This window comes from Anolis sagrei, chromosome 2, assembly GCF_037176765.1.
Source record: "Anolis sagrei isolate rAnoSag1 chromosome 2, rAnoSag1.mat, whole genome shotgun sequence".
NCBI lineage: Eukaryota > Metazoa > Chordata > Lepidosauria > Squamata > Dactyloidae > Anolis > Anolis sagrei.
Window position 1 is genome coordinate 138988564 of NC_090022.1, and position 14104 is coordinate 139002667.

The following is a 14104-nucleotide window of genomic DNA, read 5'->3' on the forward strand; positions in this document are numbered from 1 at the left end:
ATACTGCAGAGGTCAATTTTACATTGAACTCAAAATATAGAGCTCACACTTTTTATGCAGTGGTTACTGAAAATTCAGCTAAGCAACTATCTATCAATAATAATCACTGTATTTGCCCAGTACTCTAAAATTAGGCTATGATTCTTCTCACAAGCCATAAACAAAATGATCCCAATCCATGTTTTAAAAAATCATAAAGGATGCAATCCCTTATACTTTCACCTACATAATCCCTTCTTCCTGATATTTGCACAATAAAATGGTCATTTATTACTGAAACCAAGTCTAGTAGAAAGTCTACCTGTCTCTTTCGCCACAACTTGGAAATCAAACCTCTCATGAAATGTATTTCAAGATTCCACATAATATTATGAAAATTTTCTGTAAAGTTTGTATAACTAAAGTTGAATTAATGCCTTAAGGGATCTGGCATTTTCACTGGACTTCGGTTATAACAATGGAGCAGGAGGCCTTATAAAGAAATACCTCTTGGGACAATTGGTCTTTTTCTCACCTTGCAGAACAGATTCTCCAAGAACAGGTGGCAAATTGGAACTTCCAAAAAGTGAGGTGTCAGGCTGCGTGTCATCTGTCAGAAGGCTGAAGGAGCCAGAGTGGTTGAGAGAAGGGCTGCCAGGACAATCTAGGGCAGAAATATCAGGAGCATCCTCCAGGGGGGATTTGTCGCTCACCAGCTCAGAAGTATCCATCTCATAGAGATCCCCTGTCCCTGGATCTGTAAGTCATGAATTGGAGGTGAAGGCATTATACATCATCTAACACATTGGTCACATTTCTCTAGAATCTTAAATAGGATCACATCATTATCTACAATTTTAGGCTGCTTTTAATATGTATAGTCTTCCTCGTTATACTCCTACAAACTAAGCTAGTGCTAACCACATATCATAAATAAGAGAATGAAGCTGACAGAAGGCAGGCATAGTTTAATGCAACCTGCAGAGTTCATGACAGAGATAGGAACCGAATCAGGGACTTCCAGGCTTATGTCAGTTTGACTCACATGAAGAAAGAAACCTTTTGTGGTTTTGTCAATACAAAATTCAACACAACAATAAGGTCTTTCCAATTCCTGAAGGAATATTAAGAAATATGGAAAAGCAGGATTACAATTGGTGAACTTAGTCATGAAAGAATTATAGAAACAAAACATTATTCCTCTTAGAACATTTTAAACATGCAAAGCATGCAAAGTAATAGATATAAAACAGTTGCCCAAGAAAAAAGGGCAGTGGTGATGGAAGCCCAATCTGGAGAGATGGTGGTTGACAGAGAGAGGGTCTGGCAAAGTGGGCAAGGTGCTAAGCCTGATGGCTGGTGGAGTCGGCAGACTTGGAGTGAATATGTTGGTGCTGCTTTGGCTGCTGTTGGCATTAAGACTGGCCTTGGAATCATGTCTGTGGTCCTTGATTTCATTAAGCAGAGGAAGACTCTTGAGGGGAGTAGTGTCTGTGCCAAGCAGGATGGTATGAATGATGAGGCTGAGGAAAGCCCATCTTCTTCACAGTGATGGACATCTTATGAGTGTGGTCCAACTTAGAATCCATGTCTGTATGGAACAGGCCAAGTTCATTGAAGGGCAAGTCTTTGGTCTTCCCTCAAGTAGCCAATGAAAGTCCCAATGTTTGAAGCCACGCTCTCTGGAATACAGCAATTGAATGGGCCATGATCTTAGCAGAGAGGGCTTTAACATGTTTAACCTGCTGAAGGAGGTAAGAAATGAGGGCCTCAGATTCATACTGAAGGACAGTTGGAGTCGTTTTGTCCTCTCTGGAGTAGGCATCTAGGATGGGAGCAAGCTTCTTTCAAATATATTACTGGCAAGCCAACATGTTGGATGCATAGTTTGTAAATTTAAGAAGTAGGAAGGCTGAGTAGATCTTCTTAGCCACATCGTCCATGACTTTTCCCTCGTTATTAGGAGGTGATGACTCAAGCCTGCATAATGTTCTGGACTGGGCATGCCTCACAATAGTTGAGTTGGGTTTAGCATGGAATTTAAGCCAGAATGTATTGTACTGAATGTGATACAGGTCGTCAAACTTGCATGAGGCTGGGAGTACCAAAGCTGGACTGGACCAACATGCTCTAGCCATGTGCAGGAGACAGGAAAGGAACCATCAAGGACTTATGATGGGGGTTTGGGCATCGTCCACATCGGATCATCAGCCAGGAGTTCAGGCTGCTTCACTTGAAGACCTAAGGCACCAGCTACCTTCAACATGAAGTCTGTGAAGGCTCCACGGTTATTAGAGTGTGAGGGTGGGAGCCCAGGTACATTAGGTCTGGGGCAGCTGTCGAGGTCTTAGGAACCAGGGATCTAGATCAGACATGTTCAAAGTCCAGCCAAGGGGCCAATTGCGGCCCCTGTTCAAAATTCCTTTCTTCCTTCCCTCTCTTCTTTCCTCTGTCCCTCCCTTGACTTCCTTCCTCTCTTCATACTTTCTTTCTTTCCTTCCTTCTTGGGATTCAGGGTCCAAGAAAGGCAGGCTCCTCAGGAGGAGAGAAAAAGAGATGGCAGCCTTCTGCATTCCTTCTTGCATTGCCTTTTCTTTGAGTGGCTTCAAGTTCGGGAATCCCATCCCAGTGGCCTCTTGTCCCTCTCTCTCCCCCCTCCACATCTTTTTTTATTTCTTTGCAAAGGAAGGCTCCCAATTTCCTTGCTTGCCCCAGGTGCTCATTGCTGCTGCTCCTGCATGCTTGGAAAGGGTGGGCCCTGGACATTGAGTTCCTGCCTGGCTTCCCTCCCTTCCTCCTCTGCCCCAGCTTTGCCCCACGTCACCACCCCAAGTTTTCCAAAAAGGCTACCCTTCGCTGCAGCTCCTCCCTTGGGAAGAAAAAGGGAGACCCAGGCAGCAACTATAATCCCCCCGCCCCCAACTACAATCAAAGCCCTTTCAACAGATAGCTATGCCACCTCTTTGGAAGGAGACTCAACCATACTTTGAGGCAGTATATGCCACTGAATGACACAACCTGAAGGCACACAGCAACAATCCTAATTAACTTGACTCTCTCATCAGCCGAAAGCAAGCTGACATTTCCCACTGAAAGACTGGTACATTTATGTTGGTTAAAATTGTTCTTCATTTCATATATTGCATTGTTGTTTCGTAGGGGGTTTTTTTGCACTACAAATAAGACCTTCATTTTTTCCAAACTATAGTCTGCCCTGACAACAGGCTGAGGGACCATGAACTGGCTCTCGGTTTAAAAAGTTGGGAACCCTGACAGCAAAAGAATCGAGTCATAAGATCATCTAGTCTATTACTGAAAGCTATCTGACTAAAGTACTAGGCCTAAACGTAGCAATACTAACAAGTGACGGTTATTTTTCTTGCTACTAATGTAGCGGAAAGAAAAGAAGGCAATGGTGATGCTCACCATCAGGACGGTGAGCAGAACTACAGCCAGAAAGTCTCCTTTAAAACTAAAGAAGGTTCCGAATTGCACTGCGAGAATGCAGTTAACTCTATGAATGGTATGCATTCACAGAGACCACGAAGAAGAAATACAGTGTTCCCTCACTTATCGCGGGGGTTCCATTCCAGGACCACCCACGATAAGTGAAAATCCATGAAGTAGGGACGCCCTATTAATTTTAATATTTATACATTATTTTATATATATTATATATTCTTTTCTTACCCGCGCTTCCTTACCCACCTCCCAGTCCATCCCAAGCGTGCATGCCTGCCTCCCTGGCCTCCGCAGAGCCTCCGTAGCCATACAGGCAGCAGCAGGCCAGGAAGACAGGCCTTCCCCACCGCACCTCAGTCTGCCGCACTTCCGGGGTGTGTAGAGCCAGGGAGGCAGGCCTTCCCCGCTGTGCCTCAGCCCACCACACTTCTGGGCTTCCTGGCCTCCACTGGATGTAAATATTTAATATTTAATATTTTTATTAATATTTTCAAAAACCCACGAAACAGCGAGTCCATTAAAAGCAAACCACGAAGTTGAGAGGGAATACTGTATCAGCTGAAATGTCAACATTTCAGAAAGGGTAGGCATAAGACTAATATAGTTGACTGACAATGCACTTGGCTCAAGAGACGTTGAAGGAGACGTTGAAGATTATGTTTTTATGGTTTTGTTTGTATTTTATACTATATGTTAATGTTTTAATTGTATTTATAATCTGTTTTATCTTGCACTTTATAGCTGCAGAGGCATTGAATTGTTGCCAATTGTGAACCGCCCTGAGTCACCTTCGGGCTGAGAAAGGCGGTATATAAATGTGGCAAATAAATAAATAAATAAATATTCAATCTAGTTAAGAAAAGAGCTATTAGAACAGGCAGAGTAGATTTTTATTTAACAGCAGGATTTAAGCTCTTTTTGCATTTCTGAAGATTGTAAAATTTCTTTCTTATGAATGATTTTGGTAAAATAAAATCAATTCAAAATGAATTTGAATCTAAACAAAAAACTGCCAGACATGTTCTTTATATCACTAGTTTCAGATATTGTTTGTAAAAAAAAAACTAGTGGTGCTACTGGAAAAATTGGATGTTTTAAGGTGTTAGTGAAAATGCAACATATTTCAAAACACAAGCATTGGTGGAACAAAAGAAAAGATTTGAAGTATAAGTGGCAAGTAGAAATCAGTTATTTTCTATGCTTGACTGTTTCAGTCTTAGTCAGTTGTCTCCAAAATATTGTTTGCTCACTTTTTTGTATTTCTTTACAGCACAAAACAGACTCCAATTCTCAGTATTTAGTCAACCCTACCTATGACACTATGTAAAAGCATAACTCAAGAACAAATTCAAGAAGATGTATCCAGGATTGATCCTAGATCAGTGGTTCTCAACCAGTTTTGGCATACATCTCCTAGAAATCCCAATCAATTACCAGCTGTTAGGATTTCTGGGAGTTGAAGGCCAAAACATCTGGGGATCCACAGGTTGTGAACCACTGTCCTAGATAGAGAAGCACTCATAGAACAACAGTTACATCATTGTAAGGGCTAACTTTCCATTTAATTCCATTCAGCATTTTGGCTTTGGTAATTACTATATATCTGATTGTCTTCCAGGAGGTAGAGTCTTGGTAGTAGGTCTGTAAATGACTGTGAAGGACGTATTCTGGATCCACATGGTTATTCACACTGAGGACATAGATTTCCAAATGGAAGACGGTTTGCTTGAAGCACCTTCCCCTTGGCACATTTCTTCCTATTGCCCTCCATGCCTCCTCAAAATCCACAGAACAGCTGATAAAAGCTGATAAGACTTAGAACATTTGAGTGTGTGTGGCAACTAACAAGAAGGGCAAATAGCGCCCAAATCTTTGTTTGTAGCTGTCCAGACACAAAAGCTGTCAAAATGTATAACAATTGTGATAACACACTGGAAGACTAAACATAGATTTTTTTTTATTTTTGTGATCAGAGCAAAGTTGCAACTGACTGTTTTTATACAAGCCCAAGTTAGTTCCTTAACTAGCAAACTCCATATAAACTGCTATTATAAATAAGCATTTATGAGAATCAGGTGAAAAAAGGAGGGGATGGAACCTAGGTAGAACTGCGAAATTTCAATAGGTATAAAATACATTCAGACTTTCCCTACAGACTCTCTCCATTATACAAATATTAAAAACACAGGATCTCTATACTTCTTTTTTTCCATGAGGCCAAACTATAAGGATATCATTTCAAAGATATGAAGGCAATGACCATGTTAACCCCCAGCCTAAAAGGATATAACCTGTCCATTTACCTCTGTCAAGTGATTCAAAAGGCTCCAAGGAATCTTCTAGAGGAGGTGGGATTCGTGAGGCATCTTCCAGATGACAAGCATCTGATTCTAAGACAGAAGCTTCCTGGGTGAGTGGCTCACCAACTGGAAAAGAAGCAATGAAGGCATGCATTTTCAGTTCTACGTTTTATAGGTATTTTAAATGTCTTACTGCACTTTTTAGGCATCAATGAAAATATGATGTATTTCATATTTTATTGATGTTCAATGTATCTCCTGTTTCCCAAAAGAACTTAAGACACATCAACACAAACAAGCATTCTCTCTATACCACTTCTAAATGTTAAAATCATTTTTCTGACACATTATTCCAGTAATCAATAGTACTTGGCTTGGTCTACTTATTGAAGTTACCATTCTTCTATACAATGGCATCAATACATGCAGCATTTTAAAGAACACAAGGAAAAAAGTGCACTTCCTACTCCAATCTGTTTTGCCTCATATCTCCCTGAATTTATAATATGAAATAAAGAGAACTATATTCCCTAGGAATAACTGGCAGACCAAAGGATATTTTGGGCCTCTCTATTCATAGCAAACAGAAAGGGAAGTCCATAGGCAGACAATTCCCAATGCAGAGCTGAAGAGACCCCCAGTGTCTTGTCTTTGGGGTTCTCTGGGCTGAGGTGGGTCAAAAGAGGCATTCTTGGGAACTATAGCAGGAGGCTATAAAACATATGAGCCTGAGACCCCTCATTGACCTCATGTACTTTCAACCTGGTCTTAAAACTGTATCAATACTGAAACACATAGTGAATTCCTCCTTTAAGGAGAAATTACCAACAACAAATGACTAGAGCAAATAATCCAGGAAAAAATGCCATCATCTCATTGCTTTCCTAGCAATGTGGTGGTAACTCTGCTGCAGATGTTCTTGTATACACACACACACACTTCACACAGCTTTACTCTGCGTATTTGTGTTCCTCACTGAAACTCATGGAGAGATTTCCCAATTAAATATAGTTAAATTCAATTTTGTCAGCAAAGTCCTGATATTATTAGTGCTACTTCAAATTTTTACCATTTTAATTTTGTCAACCAGGGGTATTTTTAATAGCATAAAAATGCAGTTATGCAGAGGCATTCACAAAACTCTGCTCTAAACTGGTAGGACTATAGCAGGCATGGGCAAACTTCAGCCCTCCAGGTGTTTTGGATTTCAACTTCCACAATTCCTAACAGCCTATTGGCTGTTTGGAATCGTGGGAGTTGGAGTCCAAAACACCTGGAGGGCCTAAGTTTGCCCATGCCTGCACTATAACCATTATTATCCACTGCATCAGATGCAAAAAAGAGCATATAACATACATACACCACATTTCTATTCTGACTTTAAACACCTTGTTGTTAAAAGCTTGGTTTCAAAAAAGGTAAAAGACTTTTTATCCCTCAAAAACATTTGAAAACAGATAGCTAAAGTCTTTACCAGTAAGAAAGATCTAGATGTAAACGCAGATGGAGTCCTTCAATAAACCTGGGAACCAACTGATCCAGTCAAAATAATGTGTTGGAGAAAGTTACATACAAAGATGAGACTTGGTAGTACCTTTGCTTTCTGAGTAAGCCAAATGTCCACAAACGTTTATTAATTTAGCGTAACTTCAAAGTTGCACAAGATGAAGCACAATTTTCTAAGAAAAGCAGTCAAATAATACCTTTGGAATAAAGTAACAGGACTTTCAAATGCAAAGCACTTGATGATTTAACGTATGGATTGCAAAACTCTGACTAGAGACCTTCTGAGTTGGAAGTCTTCATTATACTCAAAAGAGAGGGTTCCCTGACAATCCCTGGTGTGTTCTAGCATTCTGTACACCTCTCTAGGGCAGAAAACTACCGTAGCTCTCCAAACTTGCTTACTTTGCCCACACTTAACACAAGATTAGCACTGAAGCTAATACAACACAATCTTTTACTAATCCTAGAAGATACAGAAATGCAATTCCAGAACACCATTTCTAAATCTTAATAAAATAAGAAATTATTAATTCTCAATGAAATGCCTCTCAGATCAAGCAATGTACAGTGTTATCTCACTTATAATGGGTGTTACGTTCCAGGACCACTTGCGAAAAGTGAAATCTACAAAGTAGGGACGCTATATATGTATATTGCATTCTGAGGGTGAGGCAGAAACAAGGAGAGATTTAAAGGCACAGGACACTTTTTTTTTGCTAGCTATCTCTGCTTTGCTTTGCAATCTCTCTTGATTGGCTTTCTCTCTCCCGAGGAGGAGGGTGAAACCCCCTACCACACTCCATCGTTGCTAGGAGGCGGGATTAGAACACCACTCTGGGCAACGGCAACCATTCATAAACTGGGAGGCAAAAAAACCGCGAAACAGCGAGTCTGCGAAAAGCGAACCACGAAGTAGCAAGGAAACACTGTATTTCAATGACTATTCACACAACTGATAAAAATCCAAGAAACTAAAGAGTACAAGTTAAGACATTATAGAGGCAGACAAATCCAATACTGACACAGATATTGTGAAAAGACATATTCCAAAGCTTCATATGCACATACATATAAGAGCATACATATAAAACTCTCAAGCAACTTAAAAGTAGCACAAATAATGCTCACTCCTCCCTGACTCACCAGTAATAAGTAATGCCTTAACCTTTTGATGCATTACTTTCAACATCTGGGTTGGAGTGTATACTGAGTGTATAAAACATTTGCTGCTATACCTGGCTCCGTGTTTTCCAACTCCATGCTCCCCAATAGTCTGGTACCATTTTCTGGGACTGCAGGTGAGGTTTCCTTTACAGTCTCTTCACTCCTTGCCTCCTCCTGTTGTGCAGAGAAATCTTGGCTGCCAGAGCCAAGCATGGGGGAAGGCTGAGATGATGTGTAGAAGCTGGACGGGCCATTCTGCAAGAGTTCAAAGTTCTGATCATCAGGGAATGAGTCGTAGAGCTCTGGTGAGTCAAAATTCAGTCCCATGGCCCCAGGGTTTCCATTAGGCCAGAACTCTGGCCCAGTGCCTCCTCTCAGATTGGTGCTATGCCCTGGTGAACTTTGCCGGTTGCTTCCAACAGTACCATTCAGTGGATATTGAGAAAACAATGGAGTGTCCTTGAGGTTGTTGCCATTGCCAGATGGATATTGAGAGTAGTTCCAGAGATAGTCATAGGAATGGTGTACGTGGGTGTTGCTTGAGGAGCGGGTCCCTGAAGTACTAGCATGAGATACAGTAGTTAAGCCGTTAACATTCACATCTCCATTCAGACCTGGAAAGACACAAGAAAAAATATAAACACAGAGGAAAGTTCTCTCGACCTTTTGGCTGTGCTTGCCTTTTAAAAGGCAGTGGGGGAAATGATTTAAACTATAACAAAGCTGATTAATTAGATAGGAAATACCTGTTTACAGCTATTCAAAGAACAAATGGCTTTAAAAAAATCTTCTCAGCAAACCTGTGATGCATGCCATTATTTCCTTTTTGCAAAAGAATAAATTCAACTGTTGGTTTCAGATAAATTATATGCAGCAGATCAATGAAAACTTGGTATATATGCATTTATGTAACTCTGATTCAATTGGACTACCCATAGTTGGGATAAACAACTGGGTTTAACTGCAGAAGGAAGAAAATTCAACTAGTCTAGTACTGTTGTACCCCAAGCGGACTTTCCTTTCATTATAGAGAGTCATATCTTTAACTTGTTAGGGTAGAATGTGAATTTTCCCGACTGCAATAAAATTCTTAAGAAATGATCTGTTTTATTTTTAAAAGCACAGAAATGTATGCATGTAGCCAAGTGCTTCCCCAAAAGACAAAGGGGGGAAAAAACAAGAGGATTTAGAAGCAGCCTATTTTTTTCCTCTAATTGGGAACACTTCTAACAATTTCTAAAAGGAAAATCGTAGATTTCCATGTCAGCTTCAGATGTCACAATGGTCTCAACCTGAACAGTACACAGGCAAACATAACCCTGCCTACTGTTGTGGTAATCAAATCCATACAGTTTTCCTGAGGCTTAGTCATTGTTCTGACAATATAGGTCATAAAACCATATACACCAGTGGTTCTCAACCTGTGGGTCTCCAGGTGTTTTGGCTTACAACTCCAAGAAATCCCAGACAGTTTACCAGCTGTTAGGATTTCTGGAAGTTGAAGGCCAAAAAATCTGGGGACCCACATGTTGAGAACCACTGATATACACAATTAATGCTAATACTTGTCACAAATATTGCAAATAACTGGTTCACTACCCGCACTTACTCTTCCCTTGCTGGGGGAAGTTCACAGGAGATCCGTTTGTGTAGACATCCCCTGAGGAAGGCGGAGGTTTCAATCCTGAGGCAGCAGGTGAAGAGGGAAGGCCAGTGAAGTTAAAATGGTTGTTTGCCTCCATTTCTGAAGAGACAGAGGATGCAGCAGAGCGTTAAAAGCAATACACAATTGCAGGTCTGCACAGGCAGCAATATAAAGCCTCCCCTCTGTCATTTTAGCCACCAGTGGCCAAAGATTATTTATTTATTTACCACATTTGTGCCCTGCCCTTTTCACCCTGAAGGAGACTCACAACAGGCAGCAATTCAATGCCATACACATATATGCCCATAAAATGAACGAATACAATTAAAATCCAAACAGTTAAACATCCATTAAAATCACATGATCCAAATCATAATCCAGGGCCATTCCATTTGTCAATCACATTAATTTGTGATCATTTGTTGCATATATTATTTTCTAGAACTGTGTTCCGAATGCGCCATGCATTTTATATCAATAATGATTACAACAGAATTCTGTAACTAGAGGCATGGAACTTTTCTGGCCACAAGGGTCAAATGATGCCAGGAAGTGGTCCCCAAACCACATCATTCCCATGCATATTGAAAATAATGGTGTTATCTGAAATGCATTTTTTTGCATTCATATTATTGTCCAGGTTGATGATGTTTCTGGTGTGGAGCACTGGGGTTTGTACTCTGTAATACATCTGAAGTAGGTTTATATCCAAGAAAACTCATGCTAAAATAAAAACCCATCAGTCTTGAAGGTGTTGCCATATTCCCTTTTTCTCTGCCCCCTCCTGCCTCCTTTTTTTACATCAACAAAAGGCAATGACAGTCCTTTTATGATAGTCCATTGTTACTCAGTAATTTGCTGTTTACTTTCTACTTCTGAAAGTGTGGGTAAGGGAAATGATTTGAGAAACATTTTCCTATTTAAGAGTATTTTATATCAAACAAAAATGAAAAACAGAAAAGCTAAGAAAAAAAGCATTAGCAATGTTTAAAAATGTTTAAAAATCTGTTTTGATTCATTTTAATGTTGCTTTATAAGCTGTTGTTTTTAATTGTTTAATTCAGATTCTTATATGTTTATTATGTTTTTAAGGGTGTTTTATTTGGAAAACTCTGTTGTGCTGGGCTTGGTCCCGCTTGTAAGCCTCCCCAAGTATCTTCAGGGAGATGGTCGTGGGATATAAAAATAATGTCATTATTATTAAGATGTCTTTCTCTACTCAGAGATAACAGGGTGATCACTCGATGGCTCTCTCTACCTTTCTTTAGGCCTGACCTAGAAGTGGGACCCGATGAGGAACCACATGGGTCAAAGATGGGTCAGAGATCACCCATCCAAAGTGCAATATTGAGTCAGTACTACTAGAGATGAGCGCGGATCCATTTTTGGCCGTTTCCTACAGCCAATCCAGCGTCTTCAGTTTGTCTGTAATGGGATCACATGGCAGTTGATCTCGGCTCCTCCTCCCCTATTCTGCATCACTGTTTAATCTTTTTTATTTTCTTTTATTTTCCTTTATTTCTTGATTCTTTTTATTTAGTGGGACTGACTGGGAGTTGGGGACGGGTGGGTGGGGTGCGAGCATGCATTTGGGGGCTTGGAGAGTTTGGTTAGTACATGAATAGGAGACTGCCAACAAATATAAGGTGCTTTGGACTACATTTCAGAGGAAACTAGTTCTGCGTACTCCTTGTCTAAGAAAACCCTATGAAATTCAGGGGGTCAATATACACACACATTGTATGGAGTAGGGAAGAGCATGAGTGAAATTGGTTTATGTATGGTCCACTGCCTCTTAGCTAATCTTCTACATTAGCTCTTAAAATTACCAAGGAATGCAGACCTTATAATATCTTAACCAATAAAAATGGACGACCTTGGGTCCATTTTATAGGATGCAAGCTTATTTCAGAGACTATACAGTTAAGTTTAACATCAGTTGAAAGACTGCAGTGGTTCTTAACCAGTGGTACACATTCCAAAGTAGGACACAAAAACACTCTAAATGGGACACGGTGTTTTAGTCACTGAAATAAAAATTATCCACAACACTACACTAATGCAGGAGAAAAATGTATACCCAACAGTGTTCATTACAATTTTCCTTTACCAATAATATCAATATTTTTGTTTCCTACTCCTAATACCAGTAGTTGAACTGTGGGAAAAGCCACAATTTCCCGTTACTGAAATTAATAAACTAAATGCATGCACTGTTCACAGAAGCGGAACAAAAGACAAGTGGTCATAATCTCTTAGTATAGGACCAAATCCATTCCCAAAATGTTAAGGAAATAGTTCCTAATCACTGCAATCCTGCTAGAGCCATAGGATGCACCTACACCAGGCATGGATAAACCCATGCCTGCGGGACAGATGTGGCCCTTTGGGCTCTTCCCTCTGGCCTCCGTCTGTCTTGGCCCTCTTCTCAGCATGTGGACATGCCCCCAGCCTGAGAGGAGGGCCGAGGCAGAGAAATGCCACTGCCGAGTGCTCTCCAGAGAGCTCTTGGCAGTGGTGTGTCTCTTCCTCCTCTCAACCTGGGGACACTGTAGGTCCCATTCCCAGACTGAGAGGAGGACCCTCCCTCCAGACACCAAGCACCCCCCTTGCATCAAACACCTGCCCATGCCAACTGCCTTTGGCCTCTCCCTTTGTCCAGTCCGGCCCGGCTGCTCTGCCCTACCCCGGATTGCGGCTCTCATTTTAAAAAGTTTGTCCATGCCTGACTTGCACTGTAGAATTGATGCAGCTCGACACAACTTTAACTGTCATAACTCAATATTATGGAAATGTGGGAGCTAGTTTGGTACAGCACTCATGCTCTTTGGCAAAGATGGCTAAAGAAATCGCAAAACTGCGACTCCCAGGATTTTGTACCATGGGTTACAGAACTGCAGTGAAAACCAAGAGTTCACTGTTACTGGCTCCACTGCTGAACCACTCTTACTGCCAAGAGGTTACTTCCAATGTTCAAGCAATTGCAATAGGACGACACTCTGGGGAAGCATAGGACAAACCTACACCTTCCTCTATGTGATAATCCTGTAGATATTTAGAATGCAAATATGTCACCCCTCAGTCTTCTTTGGCTAATTGCAGTTGCACCCTATTGACTAGAAAAATTTAGAAAAGGTTGTATTATACAAGTATGCATTGTTTAATGGAACAAATCATAAAATTCTAAAGCAGAAAATGCACATTTCTGATAAATACTATTACAACATTCATAGCCTAGGCAAACTATTTGGCCTATAACTCCCATAATTCATGATTGTTGGCCACAGGAAATGGGGTGAAGGAAGTTCAGCAACATCCATCCTTATCCTAGGATGGAAACAGTAAAATAACGAAATTTTAAAAGGATTTCCCTCCTAACAGTTCCAATATGAAATCAACTTATATCACTCACATGGTCTAAATCAATCTTACTTGTCCATTTGCCCCACTCTCCACCTCCAGAATAGCTGTCAAAATCAAATTTATGTACCCAACACAGGTATAACTATAATAAATGTCTATGAAACATGTATTTATTTATTTATTTATTTATTTATAATAAATAAATAAATAATATAACTATAATAAATGTCTATGAAACATGTATCTCATCCACAGCCTCTGCTTCACTTGTTCAGTAATTCTTGCATCAGGAAGCTTGTCTCCCTTCTGCTCCCACGCATGCACATACACGTATATTACTGCAATGTCATGACAAGCTTCATCACCTAAACTAAGAAGCTTCAATAACTGCTGTGGGTGGGCTGCTACCAACGGTGGCAAGAAAGTGCCCTTCTTCCAAAAACATCCACTATCAGGAATCACCCATGCTTGTACTAAGATCACCCTATGCCACTTGCTGTTTCCCCTTCAAAAAACAATGGATCATACTGTGGTGGTGCCTAACAGCTGATCTGAGCATAAAATTGCTGTAAATGTTTCTTTAAGATCCAGAGTAGCAGTACAGGGACAAGCTGGGCTGCCGCTGAGGTGAAGGGAGGTGCTGGGAAGCCATTGTAATTAAAGGGGAAGGCAGAATGGCTTCCTA

General features: G+C 40.6%; 1 protein-coding gene across 5 annotated transcripts in view; it reads right to left on the reverse strand.

Annotated features, from left to right (window-relative positions):
* Positions 1-14104, reverse strand: part of BAZ2A (bromodomain adjacent to zinc finger domain 2A) — a 75902-nt gene that overhangs the window by 33994 nt on the left and 27804 nt on the right. For all 5 annotated transcript variants that reach the window (XM_060764063.2, XM_060764066.2, XM_060764064.2 and 2 more), the window contains 4 exons: positions 10021-10155; positions 8483-9025; positions 5745-5867; positions 515-736 (listed from right to left, as the gene is read on the reverse strand). In XM_060764063.2, the coding sequence (XP_060620046.2) occupies positions 515-736; positions 5745-5867; positions 8483-9025; positions 10021-10153 (1021 nt within the window). In that variant the 5' untranslated portion in view covers positions 10154-10155. The remainder of the gene's footprint in view (positions 1-514; positions 737-5744; positions 5868-8482; positions 9026-10020; positions 10156-14104) is intronic.